Genomic DNA, 12,893 nt, shown 5'->3' with positions numbered 1-12,893 from the left:
TGATGAGTCCAAAGATGCAGAGTAGGTGAACGGATGATCTCTGCATGTGTAGTTCCCATCGTGAAGCATGGAGGTGGTGTGATGGTGCTTTGCTGGTGACATGGTTGGTGATTTATTTAGAACTCAAGGCACACTTAACCAGCATGGCTACCACAGCATTCTGCAGCGATACACCATCCCATCTGGTTTGCGCTTAGTGGGACTATAATTTGTTTTTCAACAGGACAATGACCCAAAACACAACTCCAGGCTGTGTAAGGGCTATTTGACCATGAATATTGATGGAGTGATGCATCAGATGACCTGGCCTCCACAATCACCCAACCTCAACCCAATCGAGATGGTTTGGGATGAGTTGGATCGCAGAGTGAAGGACAAGCAGCCAACAACTGCTCAGCATGTAATGTAGAAAATAAAAAATAGAACAAAATAGAAAAACCCTTGAATGAGTAGGTGTCCAAACTTTTGACCTGGTACTGTGGGTCTCTAGATGGTCTTGATTTATATAAAAAAATAATAATAAAAAAATATATATATATATTAACAAGACAGACTTGACTTCAGACACCAAAAAGACAGCACATAATACACTTTTCTAAAAAGAAAGCAATTGAATAAATATTTGGGAGAAGGACAATGTCCTCCTTTACTTTCCCACTTCTTTGAGTAGTGTCACACTGTGACTCACAGCAGGCAGACCACTAGGCTCCCAAGGTTGAACACACAGAGAGAGATTGTGAGCGAAAGCAAAAGATAAAGTCAGTGTGTCTGACCACCCAAATCCACCTGTACCTCCACACTCTAAGTTCTGGACTTAATGTGATAAGCACAACTATTGCCATCACAGCAAGTGCATCCCAATACTTCCTACAAATCTAAAAGCATCAGATTTGTGGAGGCATGGACTAGAGGGAGTTTCAACCACATTTCTTAAACCAGTAATTTCCTTTTAAACCACAGAAGGGAAATGAACAAGTGCACAATTTAGAAGGAAGGAGAGGTTAACTGGAACATAGCCATAACCTGGGGTTTAATCATTCAGGAAGGGTGGAACGTTACACAACTTTATGATAGAAACACGTAATTTAGAACAGACCTTATTTGTCACAGAGAATAATCAAATCGGATCCGCTCTATACATTACATGTCCATCTACAACCTTTGGAACGTTTTGAACAAACCTCTGGTTAGTACTGAACACTCATTTCATCATCACGCAACAGTTTGATGCATGTTCACTTGCAGTCTGACTTGTCTTCAACCAAATTATACAGACTGCCTGGAGTCATTCAACTCTCGCTAGAAACATTCACCTTTGAGGAAATGTAACAATTTAAGGAGACAAATTAAACTAATTGATATTTGAATATGGCAAAAAAGGAACGTTGTTGAAGAGTAAACATTGGTTTGATGCCTGATGGTCTTTTTTTGTACATGGAGAAATGTATCAAATAAATCATGTGTGTCTTAACTATAAACTGTTATTTTTAAAATGTAAAAAAAAAAAAATGTATTGTAATAATCATGTTAACATAGTTTTGTACAAGGTTTTCTGTGGTATAAATAAATATGTATTTTACCCCCCCCCCCCCCGGCTTTGACTTTAAGGCAAAAAACAATACTTGTCACAGCCGTGTGCACACTCACACAAGCTCACCTACACACACCCCCGCTCACCTACACACACACACACACACACACACACACACACACAAGCTCACCTACAAACACACACACACACACACACACACACACACACACACACACGCTCACCTACAAACACACACACACACACACACACTCTACGTGCGGTTGAGTGTCTGGAAGATTCTGGAGATCTGCAGCATGACAGGCCCAGTCTCAGGGTCATTCATCCATTGGGTGCTGTTCAGAGGGTTCTCCAACATGTCCTCAAACGCTACACACAAACAGAAGGTTTAAGAGGGTTGTAGAGACTACACAACAATTCAATAAGTAGCCTCGTCTGAGCCAGAACAGTCCATAGGACTGAAGCATGTTTCTGTAGCGTGACGCTTGATGTACAGGTACACCCCCTCCCCTTATCCTCTGAGCTTGGTTATTTTTAACTGTACAATTAGTTTTACTCCAAACCTACCGAGCAGTGTTTTGGGATTTGTGAGGCCCAGCTGGACCACAGGGTTCTCCAGGATGGCCTGGAACAGAGAACTGTTGATGTCGATGCCTTTATCCAAGTCCTCCGGAGACGGCTTCCTGTCCCCCAGCAGCCACTCGCACTGTGGGTTTAGATCGGTTAGTTAACTTCTCTTAAACTAGGACGGTCAATGGAGAACCAGTTCTCATTCCAAATGACAACATGGGTAATAGGTGTAAAATGCAGTCCATTCATAGACAGGAAGCAATGACTTATTTTTTTAGTCAATAAGTGTGTGCTTCATGTTCTTTGATCCTTTATTCCTGTGTGGACAGTAAACCTACTGCAGCATCCTGTTGGTTGTTATTGACTCTCAGGGCATCAACCACCTCCTTCTCATCAAAGCCCATCTCCATTAACGCAATGACAGCCTGCAGAGACAAAGAACGATACGGAGTTAGTTTATCATTACACACTACACTGTCATTCTATAAAAGGACCAATAGTTTATCACAGTTTGAAGCCAACATTCAGTAAGAGAGTAGCAGACACACATTTTACAACATTTTAGGTAAGCTAGCTAACAGCTATATACACAGTGTACAAAACATTAGTAATTGCTCTTTCCAGGTGAAAGCTATGATCCCTTATTTATGTCACTTGTTAAATCCCCTTCAATCAGTTGATGGATTCTGTTAAAATGTAACGTTTCATTTTAAACTATAGTTTGTTTGTATACTGTTTAGTGAATAATCATTAACAAGTGAGTATTAATGGAGTTCAGGCCATGAAACTGTGTGTATGCTAATTTGGAAAAGTTGACCTAATCAGATAGAGGAAATTGCCTAGGATCAGAGAGCAGGGTCAGGCCCAGGACAATAAAGATGGACGGGGTGTGATTCTGACATCTAGCTAAACAAAGAGAGGACCATCGTCATTCCACAGTCCAGATATGGGATACTCATTGGGGTCATAAAATGTATAGCTGGGGTGGTGACTAAAAGGAGAGAAAAGTATAAGATGTGTTGTGAACTTTCTAAATGTATGCACTCAGCTGACGGCATCCCTGGTAATAAAATCTTTAAACTTCTCTTGAGCTTTTGGTCTCAATTCCAGGCTGCATCACATCCGGCCATGATTGGGAGTCCCATAGGGCGGTACACAATTGGCCCAGCGCCGTCCGGGTTTGGCCGGGGTAGGCCGTCATTGTAATTAAGAATTTGTTCTTAACTGACTTGCATAGTTAAATAAAGGTTCCATAAATTTTATTTTTTAAACAATTCCTTATTGCAAAGAGGTTGCAATAGCAATGGGGAGGAGAGACAGATTAAAGGATTTTTAAGCCTTTAGACAACTGAAACATGGATTGTGTATGTGTACATGTCAGAGGGTGAATGGGCAAGACAAAAGATTGAAGTGCCTTTGAACGGGGTATGGTAGTATGTGCCAGGCACACCATCCCTGTGAAACACTTTCTATATCTTGTAGAGTTGAGGCTGATGAATTGAGGCTGTTCTGAGGGTAAATTGGTGTGCAACTCAATATTAGGAAGGTATCTTGCCTGGTCACAGATTTGTTTGTCGTCTTGCTAAATCCTTCAGTTGGCTATTCAGCACAAACAGATATGGGACCAGTCTAACATGTAACCGTTTTAGCTTGGTATATCCCAGGGCATTGGGACAGAAAGATCACTCACCCGTGAGTCGGGCCTGAACTCTCTTTTCCTTCGGATCCTCTTGAAGATCTCAGTGAGTTCGTCCTGCCTGGCGGCGGCATCTGTGTTGGTCTGGGAGAGGGTGCGGAGGAGGTTTGGAAATGAGGCGGAGATAGAGGGGATCAGGGGTGGTGCTGTGGCTCCTACTGCTCCTGGGGCGTCCTGGCCGGGCAGGGTGGTGTCCACCGTGGGGTCGTCTACGTGCTCAATCAGCCACTCCATGGCCTGGGTCACTGACATGCTGCAGGAGAGGCAGTGAGGGAGGGGCATGGTTAAATTTGTTGTTTCAGACTCATCTGATCAGACTGGATTCACTTGTTGTGATGGATAGAATCACAGGCTAAGTGTCTAATTGATTCTTTATAGACTTCACTGATATGACCACTGACCAGTATCATTGACTCAGACTATACTCCAGGGCAGTGGTCCATCCTCAGTGAATTTATTTGTTATTTATTTTTTATGTCAGACATTTATCCTTTTTGGATAAAACTATACTAAATATAGTCACGTCACCAAATAATTGATTATAACACACTATTCTGCAAAGAAGTTCTACAGTAGCCTCAACAGCACTCTGTAGGGTAGCACCATGGTGTAGCCGGAAGACAGCTAGCTTCCATCCTCCTCTGGGTACATTGACTTCAACAAAAAACCTAGGAGGCTCGTAGTTCTTACCTCCTTCCATAGACTTACACAGTAATTATGACAACTTTCAGAGGACTTCCTCCAACCTCAGAGCTCTTGCAGCATGAACTGACATTTTGTCCACCCAATCAAAGGATCAGAGAATGAATCTAGTACTGAAAGCATAAACTACAGCTAGCTAGCACTAGTGTATAAAATGTGGTGAGTAGTTGACTCAGAGAGAGAAAGACAATAGTTGAATAGTTAAATTAATTTCTTCCAAAATGGAGAAGCAAGAGAGAGTAATTTCTCTCTCTCACTTTGCTAGCAAATGCAGCTAGCTAGTTTAGCCTACTGAACACCCTGCTCAAACAGAGGGATGCTATGTTAGCTAGCTGGCTATGACTTTCCAACACAACACTGGAACTCAAGGTAAGCTTTTGGTTTTACAAATGTATTGTCACCAGGGCCGCCGGTGTAACTGCTTAGTGACTATACAGTACACTAACATTACTGCATGATTGTAGCGGGTTTACTAACGCGTTAGTTGTATTAGCTTTGCTGACTATGACGTTAATTTAGCTAATATGGTGACAATGATGTAGGCTGAGTGTAGCAGTTTGGCTTGGAAAGGTTTTTTCGTAGCTGATGTGTTGCACATTGAAGTCCACAAGCGAAAGGGAAGAGGTGAGATGAGGAGAGCGCATAGATGCGAGAAGGAATACAACGTGGCTGCTATGAAAGCGAACTGTGTTTATGTGTGATCAGGGGTGAATTTTTTCTGCCGATTCTGTTGAAAAAAAATTCTTAAAAAGGAAGAAAACGGAACAAAACGAGTATAAACATAGCTGAATTTGTCGATTAGAAAATCTAGTTTGCAACTGTTGGACTAATGATTACACCCTATATCAGCTAGATGCAGGCAAGAGTGTGCAAGGCAGTATTTAAATGGCACTGTCTGTCCATGTGTCAACAACAAAAAAAGTGTCACTGTCTGTCACCCTAAATTTGGTGTCTCGCCCTGTGTGCACCTACGTTGTAAACTTTTATTCATAGGCTAGGTTGTAGCAACCTCATGATGGGTATAGGGAAAATGTGAGTATCATGTGGCAGCCTAAACCTATTGCAGTTACATTGAACATGAATGAGTGTCATCCAATATGCTGTAATAGAAATAAGGCCATGCTCACAAAAAAAATAAAAAAATCTTCCCTCATCTTAAACACTCCAGGTTTTTTGGTTTTGCATAGAAAAGTCTTGGGGCGAACAGCCTAATCATTTGTTTAGGTCCAAACAGTGTTTTCAGGGGAGGGGGATTAATTTTTGGGATGGAAAAACATTCTCGGTGTTGTTGTATATAGAAAAAACAAACCAGTTAGTATCAAGTATGTAAAAAAAAGATAATGAACCTATATATTTTTAAATAACAATTTGAGAAATAAAAATCACTCAGATAAAAGCTAGACAAAAACAATGAATTCAGGAGTATTGGTTTTGTTATCATGTTTGAGCAAAATAACACAGCATTAGCCATGGCAAAATGCATAAAAACTGCAGGTGGAAACATGCAGGAAAATAGATAAATGTTCTCTCAGCTCCAAAGCAGAATTGCAGAAAATTGGCTTACAAACGGCAAAAGTTCTCTCAGCTTCATGGTAAAATCTGCAGAATTGCAGGAAATAGCCTCGCGGCCAAGATGGGGGCCTCAAATGTTCTTGCCCAGGGCCTTGACCAACATACAGCTGGGCCAAGATAGCACTAACCATGGGCTGAGCATGCCCATTGCCACACCCCACATCACGGCCCTTTTTGATTCAGAAAAAACCCTGCACTCGTTGTGTCAGTGATTCTGATTATCTCATTTGACTTCAGGTGCTGATAAGTATTATTGATTGTGACTCACTGGTTGAGTCTGAGAGCTTTGATGGCTCTGCTCTCAGGGAAACCCATCTCAGTCAGCTGCTGAAGGGTCGTCTCATCCACCCGGTCCTCCTCCTCCTCATCCAGCATGGCTGACAAACCACACACAGAATATTAGTGAATAATAGTATAACTATAATAATACTTTATGCCATGGCATTGCTACTGATTGCCTTGAAGGGAATTCTAGAGCGTGCATTATTTAAGTGATAATGCCCAAGAAGCCGGTGTTTGAGATATATTGGCAAACCGTGCCAATATATCCTCCAAACACCGGCTTCTCTGGGATTATCACTTTTATACAACGGGTTACCAAAATAGACATTATTAATTTTATTTTGATTCATTTATTCATACTATTTAATCATTCCACAAGATATAGTACTGACACAAATCTAGGGTTGCTAGCCAAGCTGGCTGGTCGTTCGTTCTATCGGTTCAGTTGCCAGAGACGTGACCCAGTCATTTAGTCTTTTTGCTCTGTATCTACAGTTGAAGTCAGAACATACACATTAGCCAAATATATTTAAACTCAGTTTCACAATTCCTGACATTTAATCCTAGTAAAAATTCCCTGTCTTAGGTCAGTTAGGATCACCACTTTATTTTAAGAATGTGAAATGTCAGAATAATAGTAGAGAGAATGATTTATTTCTTTCATCACATTCCCAGTGGGTCAGAGGTTTACATACACTCAATTAGCATTCCCTTTAAATTGTTTAACTTGGGTCAAACATTTCAGGTATCCTTCCACAAGCTTCCCACAATAAGTTGGGTGAATTTTGGCCCATTCCTCCTGACAGAGCGGGTGTAACTGAGTCAGGTTTGTAGGCCCCCTGGCTAGCACACGCTTTTTCAGTTCTGCCCACACATTTTCTATAGGATTGAGGTCAGGCCTTTGTGATGGCCACTCCAATACCTTGACTTTGTTGTCTTTAAGCCATTTTTCCATAACTTTGGAAGAATGCTTGGGGTCATTATCCATTTGGAAGACCCATTTGGGACCAAGCTTTAACTTCCTGACTGATGTCTTGAGATGTTGCTTCAATATATCCACATAATTTTCCTCCCTCATGATGCCATCTATTTTGTGAAGTACACCAGTCCCTCTTGCAGCAAAGCACTCCCACAACATGATGCTGCCACCCCCGTGCTTCACGGTTGGGATGGTGTTCTTTGGCTTGCATGCCTCCCCCTTTTTCCTCCAAACATAACAATGGTCACTATGGCCAAACAGTTCTATTTTTGTTTCATCAGAGCAGAGGACATTTCTCCAAAAAGTACGATCTTTGTCCCCATGTGCAGTTGCAAACCATTGTCTGGCTTTTTTAAGGCGGTTTTGGAGCAGTGGTTTCTTCCTTGCTGAGCGGCCTTTCAGGTTATCTGGATATAGGACTTTTTTTTACTGTGGATATAGATCCTTTTGTACCTGTTTCCTCCAGCATCTTCACAAGGTCCTTTGCTGTTGTTCTGGAATTGATTTGCACTTTTCGCACCAAAGTATGTTAATCTCTAGGATACAGAATGCGTCTCCTTCCTGAGCGGTATGACGGCTGCGTGGTCCCGTGGTGTTTATACTTGCGTACTATTGTTTGTACAGAATTTACCTTCAGTTGTTTGGAAATTGCTCCCAAGGATGAACCAGACTTGTGGAGGCCTACAATTTTTTTCTGAGGTCTTGGCTGATTTCTTTTGATTTTCCCATGATGTCAAGCAAAGAGGCACTGAGTTTGAAGGTAGGCCTTGAAATACATCCACAGGTACACCTCCAATTGACTCAAATGAGGTCAATTAGCCTATGAGAAGCTTCTAAAGCCATGACATCATTTTCTGGGATTTTCCAAGCTGTTTAAAGGCACAGTCAACTTAGTAAACACAGTAAACTTCTGACCCAATGGAATTGTGATACAGTGAATTATAAGTGAAATAATCTGTCTGTAAACAATTGTTGGAAAAATTACTTGTGTCATGCACAAAGTAGATGTCCTAACCAACTTGCCAAAACTATAGTTTGTCAACAATAAATTTGTGGAGCGGTTGAAAAACGAGTTTTAATGACTCCAACCTAAGTGTATGTAAACTTCCGACTTCAACTGTATTGGCGCAACCCAGTCGTTCATTCTAAATGTTCCATTGCCATACTGGCTGGCAACGTTCTTATCCCTTGCTTGCTTGCTTGCTATTCAACTACGGCTAACTTACAGTCACGTCAAACAGTGCAGCCAGAATAACATCTGCATTTGCGTTTGTTTAAGCTGTTTTCTAGTGATATTTTTTGGGATACATCCATAACAATGAGCTAATGATGCGTGATTTCACCTGGCATAGAAAATGTACTCTCATCTGGACACTGTTGTTCAGAGGTGCTAGCCAACAACACAGCTAACACAATCACTTCAAACTGAAGCTGGAAAAACTGCACTTCATTTAGCTTTACCTGTTCATTGACATTTCTTTGTACCCATAAAAATGTATGCCGATTCATGATTTCGACTGGCTGAGAAAAGCTGCCCGTCTGTCTCAAATTTGAATATTGAAATGTTGCAAATGTCAGAAAGCAAGATGTATACAAATCTCTGCTTTTGAAAACTAAATGTTAGTCTAAAAGAAAGGTGAGATAATGTCTAGATCCTTTTTATAGTAGAGATCAAGTTTAGAAATTGCCTGGCTGGGCTGATGAGACAGTGGATTGCGCAGTCAGATGGAACAGAGTAAATAGGCATTTTAACGGCATAGATTTAACCAGTGGTAACTTGTGGAATAGACTCCGACCTCAACACAGTTTTAACCAATCAGCATTCAGAATTAGACCCACCCGCTGTATAATTAAGCAATAAGGCACGAGGGGGTGTGGTATATGGCCAACATATCACTGCTAAGGGCTGTTCTTAGGCACGATGCCAACCCACAAAGCCCAGAGGTGCCTTATTGCTATTATAAACTGGTTACCAACGTAATTAGAGCAGTAAAAATAAATGTTGTCATACCCGTGGTATACGGTCTGATATACCACGATTGTCAGCCAATCAGCATTCAGGGCTCGAACAACCCAGTTTATAATTCCCTATAATGCACAGTATAATTCAGTGGCTATGAAATTCATACTTACATGTTCTGTTTGAGCTGCTTTTGAAAGCAAAAGTTGATTTGAAAACATTATTGGCATTGTTGAATTAGATTTTCATAATAGCAAGCTAGGACTAATGCTTTGGCCATAGAAATCAGAATCAATCATACTGATTTATATGGGTTTGGTTAGCGGAGCTAGCAAGTCTATTTGTTTGGTTACCAAGGCAACTACTATAGATATCGAGTAAACTTGCTAGCTACTTCAGTGGATGTTGAACACATTTCTAGCATCAAATGTGTTAAATTATAGCCATGGTATAAAAAAAGGGATAATCAACTTGGGAGCTCTAATGCGTACTCTGGAAAATAATGCAACTCTGTGGAAGGTGAGTTCCACGTCGCACATTATTTTCCAGAGAATGTATAGCCACTAGTTGATTATCCCTTACATAATGCACTATTCTGTCACTCATACATAAGCTCAGTGACAATATGACTGTTACAGCTCCAACTTGTTGTTCATTAAAAACGGCAGGTGGCCGTTGGGGCGGCAGGTAGCCTAGTGGTTAGAGCGTTGGGCCAGTAACCGAAAGGCTGCTAGATCGAATCCCCGAGCTGACAAGGTGTCGTTCTGAACAAGGCAGTTAACCCACTGTTCCTAGACCATCATTGTAAATAAGAATTTGTTCTTAACTGACTTGCCTAGTTAAAAAATAAACTAATGCAAAACCAGCCTCTTACAGCAAGGCAGGTGCCAAAAACAATCTTTGATAATTAAATAATGTCTGCACTGTGCACACTGTACCATTGGCCTTTTTGAAGAGCTCCACGGCATCAGGGTTCAAGGCAAGAAGCTTCTGGGCCACTTCAATGAGAGAGACAAGGATTTTCCTGAGCTCCGTCTGAAACTGATGGAAAATGTACACACACACATAAACCAGAATGAATAACCTCTCTTTAAGAATGAGGTTCTTTGGGAATGAGGTCTCCTGACCTCATTGGAACTTCCTGGTTAAAAAAAAAATATGACCAAATTCACTCATTTGAATATGTCTCTGATAAGTTTGCAGGCCCATGCATTTTAGGACTATAGTTGAATTTCAGTACAATAGTCAGTGGAAAGCTCCTGCAGTGCCTTGAACTATGCATTCTGACAGGCTATTTACTGTATTGTGCTGTACTTACATCTCTGATGTTATGCTGGGTGACAGTGCGGTCTGTGTGGCGAGTGGACAGCCCGGCGGTGGCCTTCAGGATGGCATCTTTATCTGGAGCCTTGTTATCCTGCTTCTTCTGACAGACAAGGAGGAAACACACATTAAGATAGGTGGAAACAGTACAACTAGTTTCTTGATGTGTTGTCCCTGTTTCTAGCAGTCTTAGCAATTCATTAAACATTTTTGTCTGATGATCAGTGCCTATTGAGTTTAAGTGCCGAGTTTGATAAGCCACAAACCAATACAATTAGGGAGAGTATTTAAATCTGTTGTTTGGCCTACCTTTTCCTCTGCAGTTATGTCAGCCATTTTCGGAGGGGGTGGCAGTGGTCTCTTCTTAATCAGTAGAAGAACATCTAAAACCAAAGGAAAACATTCACTTAATGGCATGTAGTAGCATTGATCATATTGGCTAATTGTTTGATTGGAAAATATAAACATTGAGACAACTTCAGACCTTTAAATCCATAGGAGTACCTTTATCTTTTAGACTTTCATCTGCAACCGTTTTAGTTTCTGTGAGGATCCTCTCCGTGGCAGCATGGACAAGTTTATGGTGTGTGATTGTTTTGGGGTCTTCGAGGCTTCCATGTACATACTGCAAAACAAGCAAACCCCCCCTCCCCAAATTATCCCACCGACAGGAACAAGTAGCAGTACTTTTACCCTAGTAATTATTTTACTGTTTTTTAATTTAACCACGCAAATAATTGGTAATGGACAGGCTAGCTAGACCTATATCAATAGCTAAACCCATTTCTAAAGGTACCAATGATTTCTGCATTAGCTGGGTCTCTTACTGTTATCTCGCTTATCTAAACTTGTACTGGAAGGATGCAGTTCAGAAAGAGACTGGCACCCATATGGGGTAGGCTAGCTGCATGTGGGGCATCACACTGGCACTTACAGAAGAATCAAGTGTAAAAATGGGTAGCCCTAACTAGCAACAGTACAGTATAGTCTGTGGAACAAATAAGGAAAACTCAGAAGGCAGGAGCCTAGGAACATAAACAGAGTAACTTACATAGTTACAGCAATAGACACGAGCATTTGGGCTAGGCTAGCTATCACATTTTGCCAAGGAGCTCATGGGGTGCGCCTAGCCTGCAGGGATTATACGCTCGCTAACTTGTGCACAAACTTGCTAAATTATAAATAGCAGTGTCTACCCAGTTACTATAAATACGGAACGACTGACACCGACACTGACTATTTCAACTAGGGCTGCAAACATCAGCGATACAGTTACACAATTACGTTACAATTTCACCCGAGCAAACACCAATCAATGAGCAAGTAGGAAAATAAACAAGCATACATGTTTCAAGCACTTCTCTTTGAGTTGTTCAATAGTGGTATCCTCTGTTACTTCTTCCAACCACTCTGTACCCTCCATAGTACAAATGTGGATTTTTAATATTTTTCCAGCGAATATCTTCTCTTCTTGCACAAACATAGCTGTAGCTTTGTGTGTAACTATCTAGCTAGCGAGCCAGTTCAGTGATGGCTACGTTAGTTTGCTAACATTAGCTGGCGCCTTCGAAAAACAGCGACAATAGTGCAAACACCTACACTTATGATTTTCAGACAGTTTGATCGGACTTCAATGCTATAGCAGTCGAGTGCTGTTAATTTCGCAAAGACGAGTTGTTTATCTTTCTCCAAGAGCCGAGCAGCTAGCCAAGTACACTATTGTGTTGGTTATGATTAACCTTTGAACCTAGGCAACGTTTGTCCCTGTGCAAAATGGGAATTGTAGTTGTTTTGCGCTCAATTAGCTTAGCTGTGAATCCTAAAAGATACCACCAGAAGAGGGAGACAAAGCCTGCAGTGCCTGGGTCTACTACACTGAACATACATATAAATGCAACATTTAACAATTTCAAAGATTTGACTGAGTTACAGTTCATATAAGGAAATCAGTCAATAAAAAAAAAAAATGAGGCCCTAATCTATGGATTTCACATGAATGGGAAAACAGATATGTATCTGTTGGTTAAAGGTAGGGGCGTGGATCAGAAAACCAGTCAGCATACAGGCCCCCCAAAGAAATGCCACCCCACACCATGACTGACCCACCGCCAAACCGGTCATGCTGGAGGATGTTGCAGGCAGCAGAACGTTCTCCACGGCGTCTCCAGACTCTGTCACATGTGCTCAGTGGGAACCTGCTTTCATCGGTGAAGAGCACAGAGCGCCAGTGGCGAATTTGCCAATCTTGGTGTTCTCTGGC

The 12,893-nt window shown here is 41.4% G+C and overlaps 1 protein-coding gene across 2 annotated transcripts; it reads right to left on the bottom strand.

Moving 5' to 3' along the window:
- Window positions 1–983: 983 nt before the first annotated feature.
- On the bottom strand, window positions 984–12,392 carry LOC106585220 (ubiquitin-associated domain-containing protein 1). 2 transcript variants are annotated; one of them, XM_045706990.2, is made up of 10 exons: window positions 11,979–12,392; window positions 11,138–11,258; window positions 10,943–11,016; window positions 10,629–10,733; window positions 10,249–10,351; window positions 6,358–6,466; window positions 3,810–4,068; window positions 2,458–2,544; window positions 2,117–2,255; window positions 984–1,918 (listed from the first exon to the last, which is right to left on the bottom strand). In XM_045706990.2, the coding sequence occupies exons 1-10, from the start codon at window positions 12,114–12,116 to the stop codon at window positions 1,803–1,805; spliced, it is 1,251 nt and encodes a 416-aa protein (XP_045562946.1). In that variant the 5' UTR covers window positions 12,117–12,392; the 3' UTR covers window positions 984–1,802. The 2 variants fall into 2 exon arrangements, with proteins under 2 accessions (XP_045562946.1, XP_045562945.1); XM_045706989.2 differs by having other exon boundaries at window positions 10,629–10,736; window positions 11,979–12,391.
- Window positions 12,393–12,893: the final 501 nt, after the last annotated feature.

This window comes from Salmo salar, chromosome 24, assembly GCF_965601325.2.
Source record: "Salmo salar chromosome 24, fSalSal1, whole genome shotgun sequence".
In the NCBI taxonomy this organism is placed as follows: Eukaryota; Metazoa; Chordata; class Actinopteri; order Salmoniformes; family Salmonidae; genus Salmo; species Salmo salar.
Note: the sequence above shows the minus strand (reverse complement) of the source record. Positions and strands in the feature narration are given on the sequence as shown.